Consider the following 23,789-nt stretch of genomic DNA (forward strand, 5'->3'; position numbering starts at 1 on the left):
CTCATGTTTAACCAGCTTTTATACTTTGTGCTTTTGCAAGTAGTTGTGTGTTCGGGGTGAAATGAGCAATATTAACCCTTTGATCACTGCAGTCACATTTCTCCATTACAATCAAGTATGCACAGAATTTAATTTCCCCAGCAAATTTTGTGACTTATTTGGCTTGGTAGACTTAACCAAAATTCTACTTCAAATGATACATTCAAGACTAAGCTGAAATACGGTGCAAAGAGGCTCATGTGACGCATGAATACTGGCAGACCTGTTGGACTTGAGTGGTCTGTTTCTATGCTGCACAATCTAATTCACTATTGACTAAGTTTGTAGTGTTTTTTAAAATGTTATACTTTTCATTGTAGGTATTGGAAATGTAATTATTTTCAAAGAGGACTTACAGTATTCAGAGGGTTAAGTAGAAAAAGACAAGTTCTGAAAATTCACTAAAATGAACTTGTGCATAAAATGGAATTATAGCCTGCTGTTGCTAACTGTTGAAATTGTATAACTGTTCATGCAAATATTGTTTCAATATATATTTTTTTCTGTCTCAAGTACAACGTTGCACCACTGCTGTCAGCTTCAGTCTGGTATTATACATTTTCCCCAACTCTTGGCCCCCCACCCCATGTCACAACTAACATACTCTCATGCTACATTTCCTGCACCAGCTTAACCTATTCTTGCTCCTTCTCACTCAAGTTAGCTCCTTTCTCTCTCTCAATGCTCTCTCCCCACACTCATCTGATCAGCTCTTCCCAGGTCCACCCTTCCTACAGGCACACCGTTTCTTCTAACATTGCAGTTCTCGGTAGACTCCATTCCTTGGCTCACCTTCTTTCAAGGCTTCTCCTCTCCCCATCCTCTCTTTTTATTACTCTTTAATTTCCCTCTTGTTTCTGTGAAACCTTGCTCTTCCATTCATTGATATTTTACACATCCAAGATTTTGATGTTATGGGACATGATTGCATTGTACAGTTTTGGAAAAAAATAGTTAATATTAGAATCAATTATTATTTGAGAGATTTCACAATTTATTCAAACAATGCAATCACATGTCTCCTGTATTAATTGAATGACTGTGATATTCTATGCAACTCTATTTTGAAGTACAGTAAGTTAATTGAATTTTTGTGACATTCCTTTAAGCACAAACTCTAAACTGCATTGGGTTGTTTTAATTGTGTTCATAGCAAATAGTTCATTAACAGCCAAACAGTTAAAATGGTTGTAATAACTTCCCTGATGATCAATCACAATACTGATTATTGCAACATCATAATATATTAATCTTGAACAGTAGCTAGTATTGACAAGGGTTTTTAAACACTTACTGCTTTACGATTCAGAATATTTCAGGGATCATAATACTTCAGGAACATACCTCACCTGAATTCCATCGTGCTGAACTGTTTAAATTCCAATAGAATATTTCTTCCAAGTAGAGCCAGCACATTTCAATACTGAAATACATTGACAAATCAGTTGGTAAAATAGTATGGATTTAATCATATTATGCAATCTCTTCAAAAGGCATATATTCAAATGTTTAACTGCATTGCAGTGTTGTTCAAGATACCATTGCAAATTTAGTGTTTAACAGTAGTAACTTTTAAAGGAGCAATTTAAAACATTTTGAATTAATGTTTTTGCTATTCAGTTCACTGTACTGTGATCAACCATAGTGTACAATCTGCAGAAAATTAAAACCAATTCAAATGCAGAATACAAGGAAATCTGCAGATGCTGGAATTTCAAGCAACACACACAAAAAATGCTGGTGAACGCAGCAGGCCAGGCAGCATCTACAGGAAGAGGTACAGTCGACGTTTCAGGCCGAGACCCTTCGTCAGGACTGACTGAAAAACGAATGGTCTTGGCCCGAAACGTGGACTGTACCTCTTCCTGTAGATGCTGCCTGGCCTGCTGCGTTCACCAGCAATTTTTGTGCAAATGCAGAATAGTTAGCACTGGTAACATAGGGAACGTTCTTCATTATAAAGTAGACTTTTCTTATTACCTTTTTTGGTACATAATATCCACCAGTATATTTTTCCAAAGAAAAGTTGATTTAAGCTATATTTTAATCTTTCAAAGTATCTACAAAAATTCTAATATTGCTGTTATATTTATAGATAACCCATGTAAAACTGTAATCTGAATTGTATCACATTTCTAATCATGTTTAGTTATGCTTACAAATTTAGTTGTACCAAATCATATAATTTACATGGAAGTTAGTAGCAGTAATCTTGTTAATCAAGCAGTGGTCCACATTTAATATCATCTTGTGAACATTTGAGCATAAACCAGCTGTAATTGTTCACCCTATCAGGTTAATACAATATAACTTGTATATCCCCTTTTACTGAACTGAAAGACAGTGCTTGTGTACAATCTCTGGTGTAAAATGCTGACTAACTTGTAAGACCTTTCAAAGCTAACTTCATTAGGCTTTTAAAATTACTTCTGTACAAAACAGATAGCTTATTAGTAACTGCCATGCAAATTAAGAGCTGATTAATTTGACCATTTTTGCTTTGGATAATATAAAAAAACTCTTGTACAATCCACCCCAAAATACCTGTATGTACAGGTAAGTGCTCATCAGCATTTTATTTTTGAAATGTAAAAGCTCTTTAAGAAAATCTCGTATCCATAGAACTTCTATCCTGCTTGAAAGGATGATCTGTAAGAAAATGCAATATTGTATCATACAAGGTAATTAGAAATTCATACATTACTGACCAAATTTACTTGACAAACTATAGTTTGACCCAGATCATTCATGGAGTAGTGAGCTGTTGAATTTCACCATTGTTTGCCCTTTCTTGGTGAGTTCCAAGAATGCACTCCTCCTCACAGGTGTGCTCCTGCACAGCACAGGTTCTTACCGAACTTTACAGACATGCTTCACCTTTGAAAGTACTCCACAGTCCAAGGATTCTGACTGTCATAACTTTCAATGAGAACGTAACATAAAGAATATAAGAAATAAGAGCAGACATCGGCCATCTGGCCTATTGATACAATCACGCCTAATCTGGCAATTCACAAATATTCCATCTCAAATCCAGATCAGCCATTCAGTAAAATAATGACTGACCTGGACTCGAGACTGAACGTTTGTGGATTCCTCTGTCATTCATAAACTTCCAGTAACACAATAAAGCTTATACTAACACAATTAAATTTTAATATATTCAACCTTTAAAATGAAACCTTTAAAAATTGAAGAATTGTATATTTAAATCAATTAATTTACATTAAGAAAAAGGAAATCTACCTTTACTTTGGTTTGCAGCTACTATTTTCACTTAAATTTCAACAGCACCCCCCCCCACCCCCACACGTGTACATTGAAGAAGCTGATTTCCTAGCCCTCACGATGAGAAATCTGGGGGTGTTGATGCTCTGTAGAGTCCAGCAGAACAGACGGTTTTTAAAAAGAGGACCGAGCTTATCACTAACTTGCACATCATTAAAGTGGGCAATTATTGAAGGTAATGAAATAGGGAACCAGGAACCAGGAACCAGGTTTTGAAAGAACACCTTTACCTGGGCAGCAGCAGTATCTGTGCAGATGAAAGGCCTGGTATTCTACTTCCATATTTTGTCATGAAAACCCTGTGGACATCTACACTATCCATAGGGTCACCGTGAGTCGATGGTGACTCAACGCCACTGAACAACAACAATCATCTTTACATAAACTGTTAAATTTAATTTGCGTTAAATTATTGGACAGGGATCTGCTGGAACATTTCATTTTATCATTCATTATTTTGGCTGGGTTATTCAACAATTTTTCCTACAACTTTTTCAGTAGTTTTATTACATGTTTGGCAACCATATCAACATCTAGATCCCCTTTAAATATATTAAGATGTGTGCTTTATCAATATTCTTAAGCACAGTTAATGAATTTGCTTTTAAGGTGTTCTGCAGGTATTAATGAAAACTTAACAAACTCAAATAGTTCTAGTTTTTTTTGTGAATGAAAACAATTGATTAATATAAATCACAGTATATTTTAAATTACAACAGTAAATATACAGTGTATGTTTTGAAATTTTATATAGATATATTTCTAGATGCATTCTGTATTATGTTTTTAATTTTAATTTGTTAAAATTTTAATTGCTTCTAATTGAATGTTCTTATTCTAGACCCAGTCGGCAGGAAACACACTTCAGAAACACAAGTCTTCCTCATCATTTACACCGTTCATAGATCCCAGATTATTGCAAATATCCCCGTCTAGTGGGACCACTATATCTTCTATGGGTAAGTAGAAAATTATAAGTACTGATATCATAATAGAAATATTATTGAATAGGAACATAATTTTTTAGACGATGATATTGTAGTTTGTCTTGATAATCAAACTTTATGATATATTTTGCCTTGGAATAAAGTGACTAGACACTTTAATAAGGTTGATAAAGAGTGGAATATCTTTTAATCTGCCCTAGCAGAGTTAGCCTGTTTATGGATTGGATTACAATAGCTGATGCTTTCTTAAAACAACATTTTCAGTGGCCAACGTATCTGTGCAATATTTAAATGAGTTTTGCCCTTGCGTTGAAGAAACACCAGCAAATAGCACATTAGTAAATCAAACCACATGCAAGTTATTTCTTTCAGTGAATTTTCTGATGAAAAATTTAGTCTTCTTTGAAGAATCAGTACTGATTAATGAACTTACTAAATGATTTAATCCTACTTTACAAATTCCAGTAATTTAATAATACAAGAAAGCTTAACCTGACCATAATTTGCCATTTTTCCATTTCATCAAAAGGCAAATATGTTTAGTATAGCAGCAAGGTTTTCTCTCCTGCAGAATTTTAGAAAATTATTATTTCATTATCAGCTAATTTTTCATAGCTCCCTTGTGTTTAGAATTCTAAAAAAGGTAGACTATGTGAAATTTACTGTATTAAGTTGTTTCCGCTTCAGTAAATAGAATATGTCTGAATCTTGAAACAGCTCATCTGCAGAACTTCCTGGGCAACCTGTGAAGTAGTATCCCTTAAGGGAATGGAAAACAAATAGATTGGATTATTTCAAATACACATGATTGGAATACTATTGGTGATTAATTCTGTTTTCTGGAGCAAGACAGGTCAATATAAATTCAGGATTCCCGAAGTTTTCCCCCAGTTGTGTTTCTCTCCTTGAAGGCAATGGGATTAATGCAGAAAAGTGGTGCTGATGTAAAGGGTTAGTCATCATTCTGAATGGCGGAGCAGCCACAAAGGGCTGAATGGCCTATTTGTACTTCAATTTTAGATTCATCTATTAAAATTATTTTTAAAACTAAGTAATTAAAATAATTATAACACTAACACAAATAAAACATTATATTCACCATAGACCAGCATCAATCAAAATCAAATTTATTTTCACCGACTTTTATGGAGTCATAGAGCAATGCACAAAGATGCAGACCTTTTGACCTATTGTGTCCATGACGACCATATTGCCCACCCAGCTAATCCCAATTTCCTGCATTCAGCCCATATCTCTGTAAACCCTGCTCCTCCATTTACTTATCCAAGTGCTTCTTAAAAGATACTGCTGCAACTTCCTCAACCCCTTCCACTGGCAGCTTGTTCCATATACTCACCACACACTCTTACTCCTCAAGTCCTTTATAAATCTTTTCCCTTGTCATTGTAAATCTTCTGCTCCCTTGTGTTATACTCTCCTAACTTGGGGAAAAGACCTTACCATCCATCTCATCCAAGCCCCTTATGATTTTATAAGCTGCTATAAGATCACCTCTCATTTTCTTACCTCCAAGGAATAAAGACCTAGTCTGGCCGACCTGTCCCAATAATGCAGGCTGTCTAGATCTGGCAACATCCTCGTAAATGTTTTCTACTCTTCTTTCCCATGGTAGTGTGACAAAAACTGCAACATAATGTCCGAACTCCCATACTCCCTGCCTTACTGATGAAAGCCAGTGTGCTCAATACCTTTTCACCACTCTCACGACTTGTGACCCTCATTCAACCAGCTATGCACTTGTATCCCTCTGTTCCATTACACTGTTTAATCGCCTACCATTACTCGTGCAAGTCATAGGCTGGCTTGACTTTCCAAAATGCATATTTGTATTGGAATCTATTAGCCATCCTTCAACCCACTTCCCTAACTGGTCAAGATGACACTGTAATGTATGACAACCTTCCTCGCTATCAACAACATCTTCTAATTTCATGTCATCCACAACCTTACCGATTAAGTCTGGTGCGTTTGCATCCAAATCATTTATATAAAATGTGTAACAAGCGTCCCAACACTGACAGTTTTGGCACACTACTAGTCACTGACCTCCATTCCAAGAAACGAGCTTCCCATTTGATGAGGGTCCTTAGTGGTGGGTGCTACGTCCCTGAGGCACCATCTCTTGAAAGTGTCCTTGTTGTTGGGGAAAGTTTGGCCCGTGATGGATCTGGCTGAGCCTTCTGCCTCTTGAAATCACATGCGTTGGAGCATCCAAACCGGTATGCAATGTGACCAGTCAGAATACTCTCCACTCTACATTTATAGAAGTCTTTGGTGGTGTACCAAATCTCCTCAAACTCTTGACAAAATATAGCCACTGCCATGCTACTTCCATGATCATGTAAGTCCTTCAAGGTATTGACAGCCATGATTTTGAAGATTCTCACCCTTTCCACTGCTGGCTCTTCAATTTGTGAAGTCCACAATCAATTCCTTGGTCTTGTTGATGTCAAGCATGGCATTGTGACACCACTCAACCACCTAAACTATCTCATTCCTATATACGACCTCATGAGATTTTACCCATCAGTATTTTTTCTGTACTTTCAAAGATGGGGGTGTTAGTTGTATGCTGACCCTCCCTGGCATAAAGGTTAGTGACCAAATGTGAAATGCAACTGGGTGCATCTCACTGCACAGCTTGATCCAGTTATTAGTCCAGTGGTGGAGCAGCTGCCTAGTCAGGGTGGTTTCTGACTTGTAGCTTAGTTTGGAACTCTGAGACATTTTAAAACTGAGCCATTCGTAGTCCAGGGCTTTGTTTGGAATGGCCAGTAAGCATGATTCATATAAAAACAGAACTCCCATGAATCAAGAGTCTGGTTATTTACTATTCCACAATACAACATTAACATCTGTCTCAAATCAATTGATCAATGAGATAAAGATGTAATTACAAACAAGATGCAAGTGGGGGCTCCCTTACTTTAAGAAATACAAACGTAAGAACTGCTTCAAACCCATGCAAAAACAAATGTTTGGAAGTTTTGAGACAGTTCCTGAATCAAAGTGACTTATGGTGTATTTGAAGGCTCATCTGCTTGGACTGTTGGTTTGGTGACAGAGGATATGTGAAAGGGCTATCTGCAGAATTAAGTTGTACTTAGTTTTAGATCTGCGTTTGCCATAGTTATGTAAGACTTTGAGGTGGAGGGGGCAGAAAAATGAATTGAATCTGTTGCAAACTTTTTTTTAAACTTGTTTTCTAGTTGTTTTTTCAAATGACCAGATTAGACCAGAATCGATGAGGCAGGATCCAAGTCGAAAAGGCTCAGTTGTCAATGTAAATCCAACCAATATAAGGCCACAGAGTGATACGCCAGAAATCCGCAAGTACAAAAAGCGATTCAACTCAGAGATTCTTTGTGCTGCCTTATGGGGCAAGTTCTTTTCATTGTTCTACTTATTTTTGTACTTGAGATGTAACTGAGATTTGTGAGTGAATTTAAAGCCTGCATTGTTATATTTTGATTAGTAAATTAAACAGTGCATGACAATATTCTGCAGCATATTTAAATTTTGTATCAGCGTAAAGACGTTGTAGAATAATGTGTGGCAGACTGGAATTGTTGAAATTGCTAAGAGAGCTGACATTGACTTGATAGTCCAAGTGGCTGGTGTCTATACCATAAAACTATCAACGTGTGAGAAATTTGGGTGGTCTCACTCCGAAATGGAATAGTCCGAATTCAGTTATATACCAGGTTTAGTTTTAATGTAAATAATCCTGGTGAAAGGAACAAAATTTTATGTTTTTGGTTCATTTTTCAGGTGTGAATTTATTAGTGGGTACCGAGAGTGGGCTGATGCTGCTGGACAGAAGTGGTCAAGGGAAAGTGTATCCTCTAATCAGTCGTAGGCGCTTTCAGCAGATGGATGTGCTTGAGGGCTTGAATGTGCTGGTAACAATATCAGGTAAATATTCTTTGACATCCATCAATATCAAACTCTTGAGTTTTTTCTTGTTTTGTGGTAAGCCTTTGCTAAATATGCACTAACATCTCATGTAAAAATATAGCTTTTTCACTGCTTTATATAAAGGTACTACTAGTTTTTATCTGCCTTATGTTTCTGACAATCCATTATTGACTGAAATTATACTGATGAAGGTGCCTGTAGAAGACCATGGAGTCTCTGAAAGAGTCAGCTGTGTTTCTTTCTTTAGTTATGCATGTGTATACTCCACTCCTAACGAAAGAATGAAATTTAGTTGCTGTCTAGATTTGCTGTCACATTACTCAACACAAATTCCAGCCCTTATTATGCCAGATCATTTGGGTAATTCGACAGGGATTCTGCATTCTCCAATCAAACCACATGTACTGCGTCTATGGAAGCTGCTTCCAAAGAATTAATTTGGGAACTTTCCTGAACATTAATTTTAAATTATCATAATTCTGTTATATCTTGCAAATGGATCTTGTTTAAGAACCATGAAGAACTTTTGATCTTTTTCACGTTATGCGCATTTTTGATATTTCTAATTTTTTTTGAAAAATGTCATAGCATAATATTTTTGTTAGCATTAGATGTACTTTATTGATCCCAAATAAAATTAGTGTCACAGTTGCATTACAACTGTACAGATATACAAATATTAGAAGACAAGTAAGAAATAATAAAAAATAAGTTACCTCAAACAGTATAGCAGGAGGTGGGGGGAGAGGGATCATCACTTCCCTGGATATAGGATTGAGTCATTATGAAGCCTAATGGCCGAGGGTAAGAATGACCTTCGATAGAGCTCTTTGGAGCTGCGTGGTTGACTTAGGCTACGTCCACACCAGACCGGATAAATCTGTAACTGAAGCTTTTTCTCTTCGTTTTGACCCTCCGACACACTGAAACGGTGTTTTCCTCCCCCGAAAACGGAGCTTCTCTAAAACGCTCTCCAGAGTGTTTAAATCTGAAAACGCCAGTTGGGTGTTGTAGTGTGTACGGGGTAACCGGAGGCTTTAAAACACCTGTCGTCCCTTTCATCGTTGAAGAGACTATGGCTGTAGGAAATGTTTCCAGGGTGACCCCTCTGTGGGAGTGGGGAAGATGTTAGTGGGGCCACCCGGGGGTCTGTGTGTCCGTATGTGTAGCTATTGTAGTGGCTGTGAGGCTGGTATTGTGGCAGTGAAAAGTACTGGGAGGGAGCCATCATATTCCTCATCGTTGCAAATCCCTCTTCAACAGAGTTAGTCAGTTTTTCAATGTTTGTCGTCAGCCGGGTCATACTGTCCATGAACTCCTTGTCGGTTGCCTCCATATGGTTCAGTATTTTTTTTTTAGTTTTAAATCCTCCTGCGTGAGAGTAAACAGCTGTCTGTTGTTTGGCAATTTTCTTTGAAGTTTTTCTAGTCTGTAACTGGACAAATGCGCACCAAGTATATCGTTCGGCTTGTTTTCTGTAGATGTGTCCTGCTCATGCCCAGTAGGAGGAGATTCGCCCAAATACCTGTTTTAATGTGGACAGATGTATTTTCAAAAACACCTGGTGTGGATGCCTATCGTTTTTACGTGAAACCGGTGTTTTCAAAATTATCCAGTCCAGTGTGGACATAGACTTAGTCTATCAGTAAAGCTGCTCCTTTGTTCAGCCAAGATGGCATACAAAGGGCGAGAAACATTGTCCAGAATTGCCAGAATTTTCCATAGGGTCCTTTGTTCTACCACAGCCTCATGTGTGTCCAGTTTGACTCCTATAATGGAGCCAGCCTTTCTAATCAGTTTATTGAGCATGTTGGCATCACCTGGGTTGATGCCATTCCCTCAGCACACCACCACATAGAAGATTGTACTGGCAATGACAGGCTGGTAGAACATATGAAGGAAAGGCCTGCATACTCCAAAGGACTTCAGCCTCCTCAGGAAGTAGAGGTGATTCTGGCCTTTCTTGTGCACAGCCTCTCTGTTGGTGCTCCACTCGAGTCTGTCATCCAGGTGCACCCCCCAGGTACTTGTAAGTCCTCACCACATCAACGTCCTCACCATCAGTAGTAACAGGGAGCAGTGCAGGCTTACTTTTCCTAAAGTTCATCACTATCTCCTTTGTCTCACTGATGTTGAGGTGTGGATGATTCAGCTTGCACCATTTGACAAAGTCCTCCACCCATCCTCCCTTTATACATCCAACTATTGCTGAATCATCAGAGAATTTCTGCAGATAATACAAATAATGTATCTTGCATGTGGGTCATTATGATGTTACTAATAATCTTAAGTAACCCTGCAAAACTAACTTTATGAATGCCGTTATAATTTGATATCAAGTTGGAATTAGTGAAGTAATTTCCAACAAAATGTTTTGAAGGATCCACTTGCCTTAATTTATTGGAATTGGTTTCAATGTGCAGTTAGTTTAAGAATCTATTAGTGTTGTCTGACTCACTTGCCACAGGCAGTAATCAGCTCAGTGATGTTCTCTCACCCCACTCACAATCTTAACTTACGTCCACTTTTCATGTTTTACATCAATTTTTGTCTAGTGACCAACTAACTTAATACCATCAATCACTCTCTTTATCTACTTTTCAGTGTTCCCATTGCTTAGAGTAATACAGCACAGAAACAGGCCCTTCTGCCCAAATAGTCAAGGTTGGCCACAGCATACTCCCTGCTAGTCCCAGTTGCCCATGTTCCACCCATAACCTTCCCCTCGATGTAGCTATCCAAATGCCTCTTAGGTATTGCAATTGTACATGCCCCGGTCTCTTCCTCTGCCAGCTAATTCCAGGTATTCACTATTCTCTGTGTAAAGAAGTTACCTTTCAGGTCTTATTTAAACTTTTTGCTTTGTATCTGTGCCCTCTAATTTTGGACTGCCTAATCCTGTGGAAAAGTCTGACCGTCCATCTTATTCATACTCATGATTGTTCATTCTGCTTCACTCCAGGGAATAAAGATCCATAGTAGCCATCCTTTCCCTAGAAGACAGACCCTATGGTCCAGCAGCATCCTCATCAATCTCTTCCATATCCTCTCCAGCTTCATGATGACTTTCTTCATGCAGGGTGTCTAAAACCATACATAATACTCCAAGTACAGCCTCATCAACAGCTTATGTAACTGCAACATGATGATCCTACTCCCGAACTCGATTTCCTGACTGATGAGGGCCAACGTGTTAAACACTTTCTTTCAGCAAACTGTGCACTTGTACTCTCAAGTCTCCTTGTTCCACAACATTGCCATTCACTTTATAAGTATGACCTGGTTTGACTGATCAAAATGCATCACCTCACACTTAGTTAAGTTTTAATTTCTCAACCCATCTCCTTAATTGATCAAGATCTCTGCAGTTCATTGTCACCTGCTTCACTATCAATATTACCCTCTAATTTAGTATCATCAGTAAATTTGCTAATTGTGCTGTGTACACTCACATCCTAATTATTTACATAAATAATGAATAACAGAGGTCCCAACATTGACCCCTGGGACATCCCTCTAGTTGGAGAATTTACCTTCACCATCACTCTAACCCTGAATCCACCTAAGGGGCTCCCCTGTAACCTATGCAACTTAATCTTCTAGTTCAGGCTGCCATGTGGGGCCTTGTCAAAGGCCTTGCTAATGTCTGTATAGACAACATCCAGCACCTTCCCTTCATTTGACCCTTAGTTGCCTCTTCAGAAATCTCCAAACAATTCATGAGACATGATTCCCACAAAATCATGCTGACTATTCCTGATCAGACTTTGACCATCAGATAATGATAGATCTTGTTCTGGGTTCATTTGGTCAGATCCTGGGGATTTTCCCACTTCAATGTGCTTCACAGGTGTAAATACCTCCTTCCTTGCAATATGCGTATGATCCAAGACCTCACTATTTATTACCCTCATTTCTTTTGTGTCCATGATGTTCTCCTTTGTAAACACCAAAGAAAAATAGATCGTCTGCTGTGGCTACATTGAGGACCTAATCTATCCCTAGTTACCCCTTTACTGTTAATGTAACTGAAGAACCTCCTGAGATTACCTTTAACCCTGCCCATTAAATCTACCTTGCACTCTCATTTTGCTCTCCTGATATCTCTCTTAGGTTTGCTTAGCTTTTATATTTGTCAACTGACTCATTTGCACCTAGCTGCCTAAAGGTGATGGATTCTTCCTTTTTCCTGACCAGAACCTTGGTACCTCTTGTCAGCCAGTTCCCTGACTATACTGTATATGGTGTGAGCCCTTTGCAGTGTGGGTGCTCCAGTCAATAATAGGAAAATTGAAATCTCCCGCTAGCACTACCCTGTTATTCTTACAACTTGCTCTATTTTCGACAGATCTGCTCCTCAAATTCCTTTGGACTGTTGAAGGGTCTATGACATAGCCCTACCAAAGTGACCACCCCCTTATTTCTAAGTTCTACTCAAATGGTCTTGTCAGATGATCCCTTAAATATATCCTCCCTAAGCTCTGACATTGTGATCTCCCTTATCACAAAGGCAGTTAACACCCTCCACTATTAACTGCACCTCTGTCACACTGAAATCATCAGTACACTGGAACATTGAGTAGCCAGTCCTGCCCTTCTTGCAGCCTTGCTTCTGTTATGGCCCCAATATCCCAGTCACTGGTTGCTGCAAGTTCCTACCTTATCTACTGATACGCCCGTTGCCACCACTGCTACGCTTTGCATAGGAAAGAAGCAGTTTTATCATGCATCACGCAAATCCAATGGTGAGACCTGGGCAAGAGATGTCAAGTTATATTTTTTGTAAAATTGTAATGCTGGTTGCTGATTTTTTTTTTGTTCTCTTTAACTGATGTTCCTTATATTCAGGTATGCTGGAGTAATATAATAACAGATCAAAGCAACGTGACCAGATATTTGCCCATAAGATTTCAGACCATTGTCAAATTTAGGCCAAGTAAGCACATGCGAACAGATGTAATTACAAATGATAGCTGCACTCCTTGTTCTAGTGTTTTAATTAATAACTAAGTTTTATTTGTTTAAAGGGAAGAAAAACAAATTACGTGTATATTACCTGTCCTGGTTAAGAAACAAAATATTACATAATGATCCTGAAGTAGAAAAAAAGCAAGGCTGGACGACAGTCGGTGACTTGGAAGGATGTGTGCATTATAAAGTTGGTAAGAAAATCATGTTAAAACTGAACTAGACAAAGTATCAAAATATCAGAACATTTGATTTGCATCTGTGGCTTTACAAATGTCTGTTTGGCATTATGACATTCACTTTGATTTATGTTTAGTACGTGTGAAATGTTAGTTTAAAACTAACACGACATTGTATATCAATGAAAATATTATTGTATGGACACTGCAGTAGATGGTTATTGTTCAGTGGTTTTGACATAAAGAGCTGCAATGCTTTATTATTTACTGTGTGCTAAATTGTTACAAAGGGTTTCTGGAAGTAAAAACAGACTTCATTTTCATGGTATAATTTATATTCTTTAGAAATAACTTTACTGAGAAATTGCGGTACTTGCATCCTTTGATATATTCAGAGGAAAGGACATTCATTTCCAAAAGACTGGAGACCCAATCAAGCTTGCTGTTTTCACATTTTTTCAAAACTGCCTTCAGCACTTGTGACCATCTTTCAGCTTATGCTTTTGTACTACCAATGAGAGCTCCTTGGAGATGTTCCATAATGACTTCAGATTTCATATCATGTGTCTTGCCATCAATTCAAATGCAGGCAAAGAAACATCCCACTGGTTGTTGTCTCCTGTTCTCCCTTGGAAGTAGCACTGATGGTAGACCTGAACATAGTGCACTCTCAGTAGTCTATCACCGAGAGTGACTCAGTAGTATTGTTACTGGCCAAGCTAGGTAAGGAGTGTAGTTACCAGACTGGGACTTCAGCAGATGATGAGAGAAACACTGAGTTGTAGAGACTGACCAATCTCTGTAGATATTTGTCCATGACACAGTTGGTAGGAGTGACCACTCTTTTGAAGGCAAAGTTCTGGCTTTGATGCTGAACACACAAGTGTTGTGCTGTGTGACACAGCTATTCTGTTAAATTTGAAACTTTGGTTAGTGCCACTGGATTGGAAGAGGTATGAAATTCAAGGGAGGGAATATCATGTAATAAGGATTTTGGAGGTTGTAAAGTGTTTGTGTCCATTTCCAATGAAGTCCTGCTCATCCTGAAATTGGATCAGACACTTGCAATCACATTTCATTTCAATGCTGGCGCCATTTTATTAATCACAAATTCAATCAAAGTATTGCGACCCTTGACTTTAATCATTCACTTGCAGTAAAACCAGAAGTAAATAATGAAGAAAAGTTGGGAGCCACAAAAATTTGCAGCGTTTGTGTGCTGTGTGACTATGATCACTGCGACTGGAGTCCAACCATGACCCATGGTCTGAAGGTCCAGCATCCAAAACTAGGCTGTTTTAACCCCTTCACCACCTCCACCCCAATGTTCCTTTGTTGATATTTCCCTTGATAGTATTTTTTTTCTCTTTTAAGTAATGAAGTTTTGTTTTGGTAATGCTTGATATGAAATTAGAGAAGATCTGTTTTTCTAATCAGAAATTAGAGCATCTGTTATGCACATCAAGCATAGGTGAAATGTGTGCTTTATTCTCAAGGATGTTGGTGGCTGACCATGTCCAGATGTTTAGTTTAGACGGACGTTTGCAGTGATGTCTGTGTGAGTAGGTGAGAAACAAATCCAAGGCAACTTTGGATTTTTCGAGGGTAGTGTTAAGTGATAAGTGGGGTGGAAGAGAATCTAAGAGATTCAGTTGATAACCCAAGCTCTTTTCATGGGATATTCAAATAGATTGAGAATTTTAAGTTGCAAGTTCCTTGTCTCAAACCACAGATTCCAAACCTTGATTTACACACATCTGAGCATGTGATGACAAGTGACGTAAATGGGATACAATGTGCAATGATGACACTGCCAGATATTAAACTTACAAGTGAAACTCAGCCTTCACCAGCACTAGCGGAAACAAGTAGGCTAATTTGTTGCTCATTAAAGAAAGACCTAACCTGGACCATTACTTGAATTGGGCTGAGAGTCTGTTGCAGACAATAACAAAGAATTCAAGTTGAACACCGTGCATTTTGCAAGCTCGGAAATCTGAGCTTTTGTTACATTGAGGCTGAATTAGTCCCTTTCAATCCCTGCCTCTAATGTCTTCTTTGGCCAGAAGTGTAGCCAGTACATTGCAGGACCAGCTATGTTCCTGAACTTGCCTCACCAATGCTCTTAAGAGCTCGGTTCACAACAGCATGTTATCCTGGAAATTTGTGCTAGGCACACTTCCCCAGAAATTGTGAGGAGATTAATAAATGCAAATATGTTGAAAGCATATGGATTGCTTGATATGTGCTCATAAAACCTCCTTTGATGTGTGTGGAGAAGAATCACTATTCTACAACTGCTTATGAAGCTTGCTGATCCACTGTTCAGAACCATTTTAACCGAAGTACAGCTCCCTTGGCTAGTTGCTTTTTGAGAGCAAATGCGGAAGAAAGTTACATTTTTATTGCAATCACGAGAGGAAAGCAAGAAAATTGGACAGTAAATGTTGATTTAATTAAACAGTCATACTGCACTGTAGTCTCTGTTGTGACTTGACTTTTCTACAGTTTTGTTTAGTGTATTTCAAAATAATAGAAATTACTTGAAATTTATGCTGCCTTAGTAGTTCTGTTCTTATTTTTCAACCAGGAATTTGCCAGTGTAGAGCTTTCACTGTGATTAAGGTAAAGGTTAGAGGAAATAATTAAAATCTTAATGCTCATTCTAAATTACTTCCATCTCGCCTCTTGTACATTAATAATTCAGTTTTATCCAGATGTTTTTAAAACAGATTGCAGAATAGGAATTCTGTGGGGGAAAACTTTTTTAAGCAAGAGTCATGTGTATAGGTTAATAGCACAGTTTTGTTTGTACTGTTAACATTGACAGTAGCTCGTAAATATTCAGCCATCTCCCTTTAACACCTTACAGGTTCAGCACTCAGAGGATTACTTGTTAAACTTTTAAATTATTATTAAACATCTTTCGCACAGCTTATTAGTCTAACACACAATGTATTTTCTAGCTGATTATAATGTCAATGCATATTATGTGCCTTTCCCCCAGCTAAAGCAGAACAAATGGCAAATTGAAGAAATGAGAAATGATTTTTAATTTTTCTGAATAACAATATGAAACATCCTTATTGAAAATGCAATGTGATTTCATTTTACCACCTTGTATTTGATCGAATATTTTTAAAAAAATCTACAAAAGCAGAACAACTGCTGTGGTATACTGCAGTCCTTCTGCATTTTAGAAGGGCGGGGTGGGAATAGTGGGACAGAATTTGTTCTTGGTCACTTGAACAACATCCAAAGTTGTAGCTGTGCATAGCACTCTGCCTCTGAGATTGAGTTCTGTTCAAGTAAATAGAAATTAATTTTGGCAACAGTATATGATGAGCCCTGAATACTTAAGTTAGTTTATCATAAACAAACAAAGATAAAATTAAAACTCCAGTGTATTTCAGAATTAAAACCTTCCAAAAATCCATAGATTCCAAGAGTTTTCAGGATTGGCGTATAGCAAAGAAATAAAATGGAAATGGCATCTGTAGTAAGAAAATTACTAGAATCTGCTGCTCAGAAATTGGTATCAGGGAATTCATTCTAACTAACAGAACAGATCATGGCGAACCAGTAGAAGTGGTGCATTTGGACTTTTAGAATGTTTGATAAGATACTACATGAGGTTAGTTTTGTGATGAGCTGGTGTGGAAGGATGAACATTTGACTAACAAAGGCAGTAAGTAGGGATAGTTGGATCATGTTTGGAGTGAGAGTCTAATTCTTGAGGGTACCATGGGGATTAATGCCAGAGCTCCAATTGTCTGCATCTGTATGAGTTAAAATCAGGTTTATTATCACTGACTTAAATGAAATTTGTTGGTTTGTGGCAGCAGTGCAGTGCAAGATACAATAATTACAATTACAAAATAATTAAGTAATGCAAGAAGGGAATAATAAGGTGTTTGTGGTGCCCAATACCAGAATTCATGGTCTCAAAAAAAGACGTCAACCATCCAGTCCATGGCTATCTGTGCTATCGCGTATCGATCTTTTTTTATATTTAGCACTTTACTAGCCTAGTGGTTGCATGCTGAAGCTGTTTTACTTCTGTTGATACAATGCTAAAATCAATTTCTTTTTCCAGTAAAGTACGAAAGGATCAAGTTTTTAGTGATTGCTTTGAAGAATTCTGTTGAAGTCTATGCATGGGCACCAAAGCCATACCACAAATTTATGGCCTTTAAGGTAAATAATAAATCCTGAAACTAAGTTACATACGCTGATCACTCATCACTACTTGCTGAAACTCCTGCAACATTCTACTTGATCCATCTCATTAAACATTGACTAACTTCATCACTCCCCACAGTGACTGAAAAATGCCCCATCTATAAGATGCATTGCAGCAGTTTGCCAATACTACAGATTGCAGCATCTCCCAAGCCCACAATCCACACTGAAGGACTAAGGCAGCAGGTGTCAGAAAGTGAACACCATTGGAATATTTTGCTCCAAGTCACAATCCGTCCTGATGGGAATATATTGGCATTCCTTCACCATTGCTGGGTTGAAATACTGAAATTTTCCTTAATGTGGACTGCATTGTTCAATTAGGTGGGTTACCATCACCTCTGAGGGAAGTTTGTGATGGAAAACAGCTGGCTGGTTGTGCCAGCAAGGCCTGCATTTCAAAGCGGCAACAGGAGTGTCATTTGAGACATTAAAATTAATCTTGAATATAATGCATCATTGCAGTCAGATCCTTTTGTGCTTCTGCTACCATGTAGTTGTCGATTGAATCCTGTGTATGGCTTATTTTAGGCCATTTCATGATAGCCTATCCTATTCATTGTGCATCCCACTGTGCACTTTGTTGGAAAAATTAACAAATAAATGTCACCGTGCTTACCTGTAATGTTAGGGAGAAAACATGCTGAGATTTTAACCAATACTCAGATATCATCTCTGTTGGATATACATTTGCTGTCAATAGAACACCTATATGTCTAGAAATTGATATGCAGGAATCATGCTGTGACTTTCATAGTGTGAATTTTATGCAAGGTAAGCCAGTTATTAGATAGATTGTTCCCTCATTGAGAGAATCATCTATGATTTATTTACATTGTATGTATGGTCAGTACAATAACTGCATGGATTTATCAGAAAAATTTTATGACTCAATGATCTGACATTCACATTGTATTTTTCTGTCAGAATTGTTACTGCTATCCTGAAAGACACTCCCCACTGGCTCTGTTTGTGAGTTTTCAGATCCCACTCACATTCCTTGACCATCATGAAGCACTCCAATGCAGCTTTGTTTGTCATTCATATTCACTCATACCTAACCTCTCTTGTAAACATGCGTCCAATTGTTCCTTCTGTTTTGCTCTCTGTCCGGCCTCTGCCAGCTGCCTAAGCTTGCTCTCAAGCTAGATTTGGTTTCAAATGACATTACAATAATGTTCACATTATTGGGACAACGGAAATCTAGTTGATCCTGCTCAATCTTGATGCAGTAACAGACTTCAAGGTGAAGAGTTGAAAGTCGAGCTTATCCCTTTAAGAGCACGTTGATGAGCAGATGAAATACAGGACAATATAGTGGTTTTCATGCAATGCAAAGCACTTCCTAATGCCAAATTAGTTCTAATCCTAATCAGTTACTGGAGTAAATATTGATGCGTATTTGAGAATTGTTTTTTTTTAATCTTTGAGTAATTTTAATTCACGCTTAGAGTATTGTGAAGTAAACTGTATTTTAAGTCATGGTTTTGAATTATTTAAATGAGTCTATAGACTTTCACAGATAATATGATGACTGCCTTTTATCCATATAAATTTCAATTCAATTGTTTTGATTATTCATCTAAAAGTGAGCCTGAATATGAAGTTCTTGTTTTTTTCCTTGCAGTCTTTTACAGACCTGCTGCACAGGCCATTATTGGTAGATCTCACAGTGGAAGAAGGGCAGAGGCTAAAAGTGATCTATGGCTCTAGCACTGGCTTCCACGCAGTTGATGTGGACTCTGGGACAGTCTATGATATTTATCTACCAACGCATGTAAGATTGTGTTCATTGACATATCTTAGTGGTCCATAATAGGATTCAAATACTTCTATCTTCTAACAACTGTTAATTTGCATAGTAATAAGAACAGAGATTAAGCTCTATTAAAATGCGAACAGGTTTGATTTGAAGTAAAATTAATCTGTTTTTGATCAAGATGGAGTTTGTTTTATTTCACTATTGTGGTGGACTAGTTAAAGCAATAGAAGTGTTAAAGTACCCTTATTTACAAAACAAGCTCAAAACTTCTTTAAATGGGCTAATTGTTGTAAATAGAATTTGAACTCTTATTCCATACATCAATCAGAAATCTCACTTGGAATATTAACAGTCTGTCTTATATTCTTATAATGTTCATCAATTGTCTTTTGATATGGAACTGCAGAATGCTGCTTGATTATTAACTTAATCAAATAACAATACATGTGGATTGAAGTTTGCTTCTTGAATATAATTGAATAAATAGTAATTCTATTTCCAACAGATCCAAAGCAGCATCCAACCACACGCCATTATTATACTTCCAAATACAGATGGAATGGAGCTGTTGGTATGTTATGAAGATGAAGGAGTATATGTTAACACCTATGGAAGAATTACTAAGGATGTGGTTTTACAATGGGGAGAGATGCCTACATCTGTTGGTATGTAAATGTGATGGCATTATTTCAAAATGGTATCTGTTGAAATGGATAGGGAGCATATGATGGGTTGTCTTATGAAAAGATCATTAAGAAAGTTATTTATTTTGAAGTAAAGCTACATTTTCATTTTATTCTTTTGTACTGAATGTATATGTAATACTTTATCTTGGTACCTTTTTAACACGCTTGTAAATATCTAGAAATTGAGAAATTTATATTTTATTGTCCTGACCAAAATCTGTCCTTCAGTCCTTGCAACTTTCAATTATTGCCATTTTGGATTATGTACAGGAAGAGGATGAATAAAATCGTCTCCTAGATGAAATTGTGGAACCTCGCTCTCCTAATGGTCAAGCACATGTTGGGGATATTTGAGCTAATGTAATATTAATGCATCATATTAATCATTTAGTTTGTAAATTGATTAATTGCTTATTAAAAAACAAATTGGTGCTCATTAAAAATCACTTAAAAATGCATTTATATAAATTAGTGATCACATTGCTAACATTTATATTTGCAGATAATCTGTTGAATTTTCATGATATAATAATACTTACAATTTAAATATCTTTCTATAGTATAAATATCTATTTCTAAGCTCTTGAGCACTTTAACAGCATATTTGCAAGATTTCCTATCTAGAAATTTTTCATTTAAAAATTCTGAGTTATTAGGCCATATATTGCAGTCAGATCCCCAAACCTGCATGAGCTATCTCTTTATCCTCAAATGAAAAGTAAAATTCTATGCATGACAGATATTTACAGTACCCACATCGCAAGTCATAATTAAATCTCACATATCTTGCTAATCCATTATATTCATTTCAACCAAAAGGATACCCTAAATCCTTTACTGTATCACAGCATCTAATTTTATTTATACAGTATATCTATTACTAGTGATTGCAGAGGGTACATCTTCATTTTTGAAATTCTGATGATTTTAATTTTTTTTAAATCAGCTTATATCCGATCCAATCAGATAATGGGTTGGGGAGAAAAGGCTATTGAAATTCGTTCAGTGGAAACTGGGCATTTGGATGGTGTATTTATGCACAAAAGAGCACAGCGACTAAAATTCCTGTGTGAGCGAAATGACAAGGTATGTGAGTCTTTTCACTGCTGGTCGAAACACATTTAACTTATGATTACACTTGAGTATGTGCAAACTTGGCTTATGTGTCACATCTTCTGTTTCCCCTTAAGGTCTTTTTTGCATCAGTTCGTTCTGGTGGAAGCAGCCAGGTTTACTTCATGACTCTTGGTAGGAGTTCACTTCTCAGCTGGTAGAAAAGCAAGTCATGGTTTGAGAGAAACCAGTGTCTACTCAAGATCTTTAAAGCCTTGAATGAATTAACAACTGGAGAACAAACTGCACTGATGTAACGCATTGCCCAAATCTATCACTAAAATTAAAGTGAACTGAAATGAGGCTGCAATGCCAATGGTGCTGTGATAATTTTACTGTTGGGTGACTGCCAGTCTAGAATAGAAAACAAAACCTCATCTCAATTACATCATCCCTTGGCTTAAGATGTCTGCTTTTTACTTGAGAAAAGAGCCCAGTGAATGCGGGAGGTTGGTTCTAATGTAGTCAGGCAAAGGAGACGAGGAAGCAGTGGTAGGCAGACAATAAAGAATTGGGTATCATGGGTGAGGGGAATCTGATTTTTTTTTCAAATGTATATCATTCTAAGTGACTTTTTGTAAGGTGATGGATGTTTTAGAAAGGAAGAAAATGCAAGTTTGGAATTTTAATTGAAATGTGAATGACAGATTAGGAGAAGGTCTTTGCAATGGGAAGATGTATTTGCTCTTTTTCTGTATATCAGGTTTTGCTTGTGTTTGCAATCTTTTTTTAAAAAAAAGTAAATCGAAATTTGTGCAGTGGACGAGGTTTTGAGATTTGTATGAGGCAGACCGGAAACTTGACATTTGGTTACAGTATTAAAGCTGCCTCTCCGTGGTTAGACTATTTGTAGCAGTGCAAAAGCAGTTTAACAAATCTTGCACACATAAATTGCCCAAACTACTTTTAAAAAATTTTATTTTGCCTACCTCATTTGTTTAAGAAAGGAAAAAGAGGTGGTTTAGTCATTTTAATGTTATTTGTATCTGAAACTTGCATCTTTGTCTAATTTAAAGTTTATTAATACCAAATTTAGGATGAAATGTTGACTGTTGGTTAAATTGTAGCTCGTTTTAGTAGGCAAACTGTGTGAACTTTTTGTAATTGGAAGATACCAGCTGTGAGCAGAAACAGATAAATTAGTAGTCAGCTGTTGTGCTTATAAGTAGGATGAGGAGGCAGGTAATCAGCTGTTCTATGTGTGGTCAAAGCAATAGCTACAGTTGTGCTCCTCCATGTATATGCACAGCAGCAACTGACATTCTTGTTACTCAGCAGAATTGGATTTAAATAGCAGTTTGGAAATAGTTTTACTAAGCTATTCTATTGCATTAGAATAAACTGTATATGTAGTAGGGATCAGGTGGTTGATTTAAGATGCAATGCACTAAAAACACTTAATTTCAAGAATGTAGTAAAACTGCTTATCAATACAATATATCTTCCCATATTTAGATCCAAAATTCCAGCTCTGGAATGATTTTTTTTAATATCACTGTAAACAGAATTTTATTTTACAAATGTTAGACATTTACAAATGTGTCTACAGTAATAATCTGTTGAATTGTCACTCAATTACTTGAGAAACCTATTGTGTATAATATACTATACTGTCGTAATAATGCACAGTAGCATTATATTGATCCAATGATATGTTAAACTTTTTTTTGGTACTTTTGTAAACAGCTGCCTTATGCTGTTATGTGCACAGGTTCTCAATACTTTACAGGGCTTAGTTCTCTTAGAAGAGGCTATACTTTCTGCAGTGAAATTTTCTCAGGCTGGTACAAGGAGGCTGAAGGTGTACCATGGGAATGTTTCATTTACTCTTGTCACTGTGATCTTTTTTCTCTAACACCTGTTCACTGAATAATTTGCAATCGTCTCTCCTATGCCATCCATGTGGAACTATGAAAGTAATTGTAGGAACTTCCTGACATAAGTAGGTTTACTGTGAGCAGAATATTTTTGGATTTAAAATAAAACACTGTTAAAGGTCTTGATGTTAGAGATATTTCCTCTCAGCAGAGTCTGTGATTGGCAACTCCCATCTATGAGAAGTGCCATGGTGGTGTAACAGTATTAAAATACCACTATCTCTTTTGTTTTAAAAATAATTTCGTCACATTGTTTCAATGCTTTCTGAGTAGGTAATAATGCCTATAATTTTAAATGCTAATACTTTGTTTGAAAGTCATATAATTTGTTATATGACTACAGTGTCTATCTTATGCACGTTATGTTCGAGAAAATGTTTACAAAATTGTTTTGTTACACTAATGTACATCACATATATTTATGTTTTTTTCTGAAATGATCTGTTTTAGTTTTAGTTTTGTATTGCAAGTACACTTGATGTTTATAACCCTGAACTCTGCTGATAATTAAGAAACTGATATAAAAAATAAACTGAGGTGTACTGTGTCTAACTGCAAAGCAGATTGGGAAATACAGTTACAAGTAAACCTCTTCAAACAGTTTTCTCCAATGTGGTCTAACTTATGTCTTCGTGTATTATGAGAATTCCTGTATTTTCCCTGAAGTTCATTTTTTCTTGAATAAAGTCAACTTAATGCACATTGTGCATAAATAAACACAGTGGTTTTATGAAGCATGTTTAGTCAGT

General features: G+C 37.0%; 1 protein-coding gene across 3 annotated transcripts in view; it reads left to right on the forward strand.

Moving 5' to 3' along the window:
* Positions 1-23,759, forward strand: part of LOC134349531 (mitogen-activated protein kinase kinase kinase kinase 4) — a 277,027-nt gene extending 253,268 nt beyond the window's left edge. For all 3 annotated transcript variants that reach the window (XM_063054000.1, XM_063054002.1, XM_063054001.1), the window contains 9 exons: positions 4,169-4,286; positions 7,505-7,675; positions 8,067-8,210; positions 13,241-13,375; positions 17,457-17,557; positions 19,230-19,379; positions 19,870-20,029; positions 20,997-21,136; positions 21,241-23,759. In XM_063054000.1, the coding sequence (XP_062910070.1) occupies positions 4,169-4,286; positions 7,505-7,675; positions 8,067-8,210; positions 13,241-13,375; positions 17,457-17,557; positions 19,230-19,379; positions 19,870-20,029; positions 20,997-21,136; positions 21,241-21,324 (1,203 nt within the window). In that variant the 3' untranslated portion in view covers positions 21,325-23,759. The remainder of the gene's footprint in view (positions 1-4,168; positions 4,287-7,504; positions 7,676-8,066; positions 8,211-13,240; positions 13,376-17,456; positions 17,558-19,229; positions 19,380-19,869; positions 20,030-20,996; positions 21,137-21,240) is intronic.
* Positions 23,760-23,789: the final 30 nt, after the last annotated feature.

Source organism: Mobula hypostoma, chromosome 7 (assembly GCF_963921235.1).
Source record: "Mobula hypostoma chromosome 7, sMobHyp1.1, whole genome shotgun sequence".
Taxonomy (NCBI): domain Eukaryota; kingdom Metazoa; phylum Chordata; class Chondrichthyes; order Myliobatiformes; family Myliobatidae; genus Mobula; species Mobula hypostoma.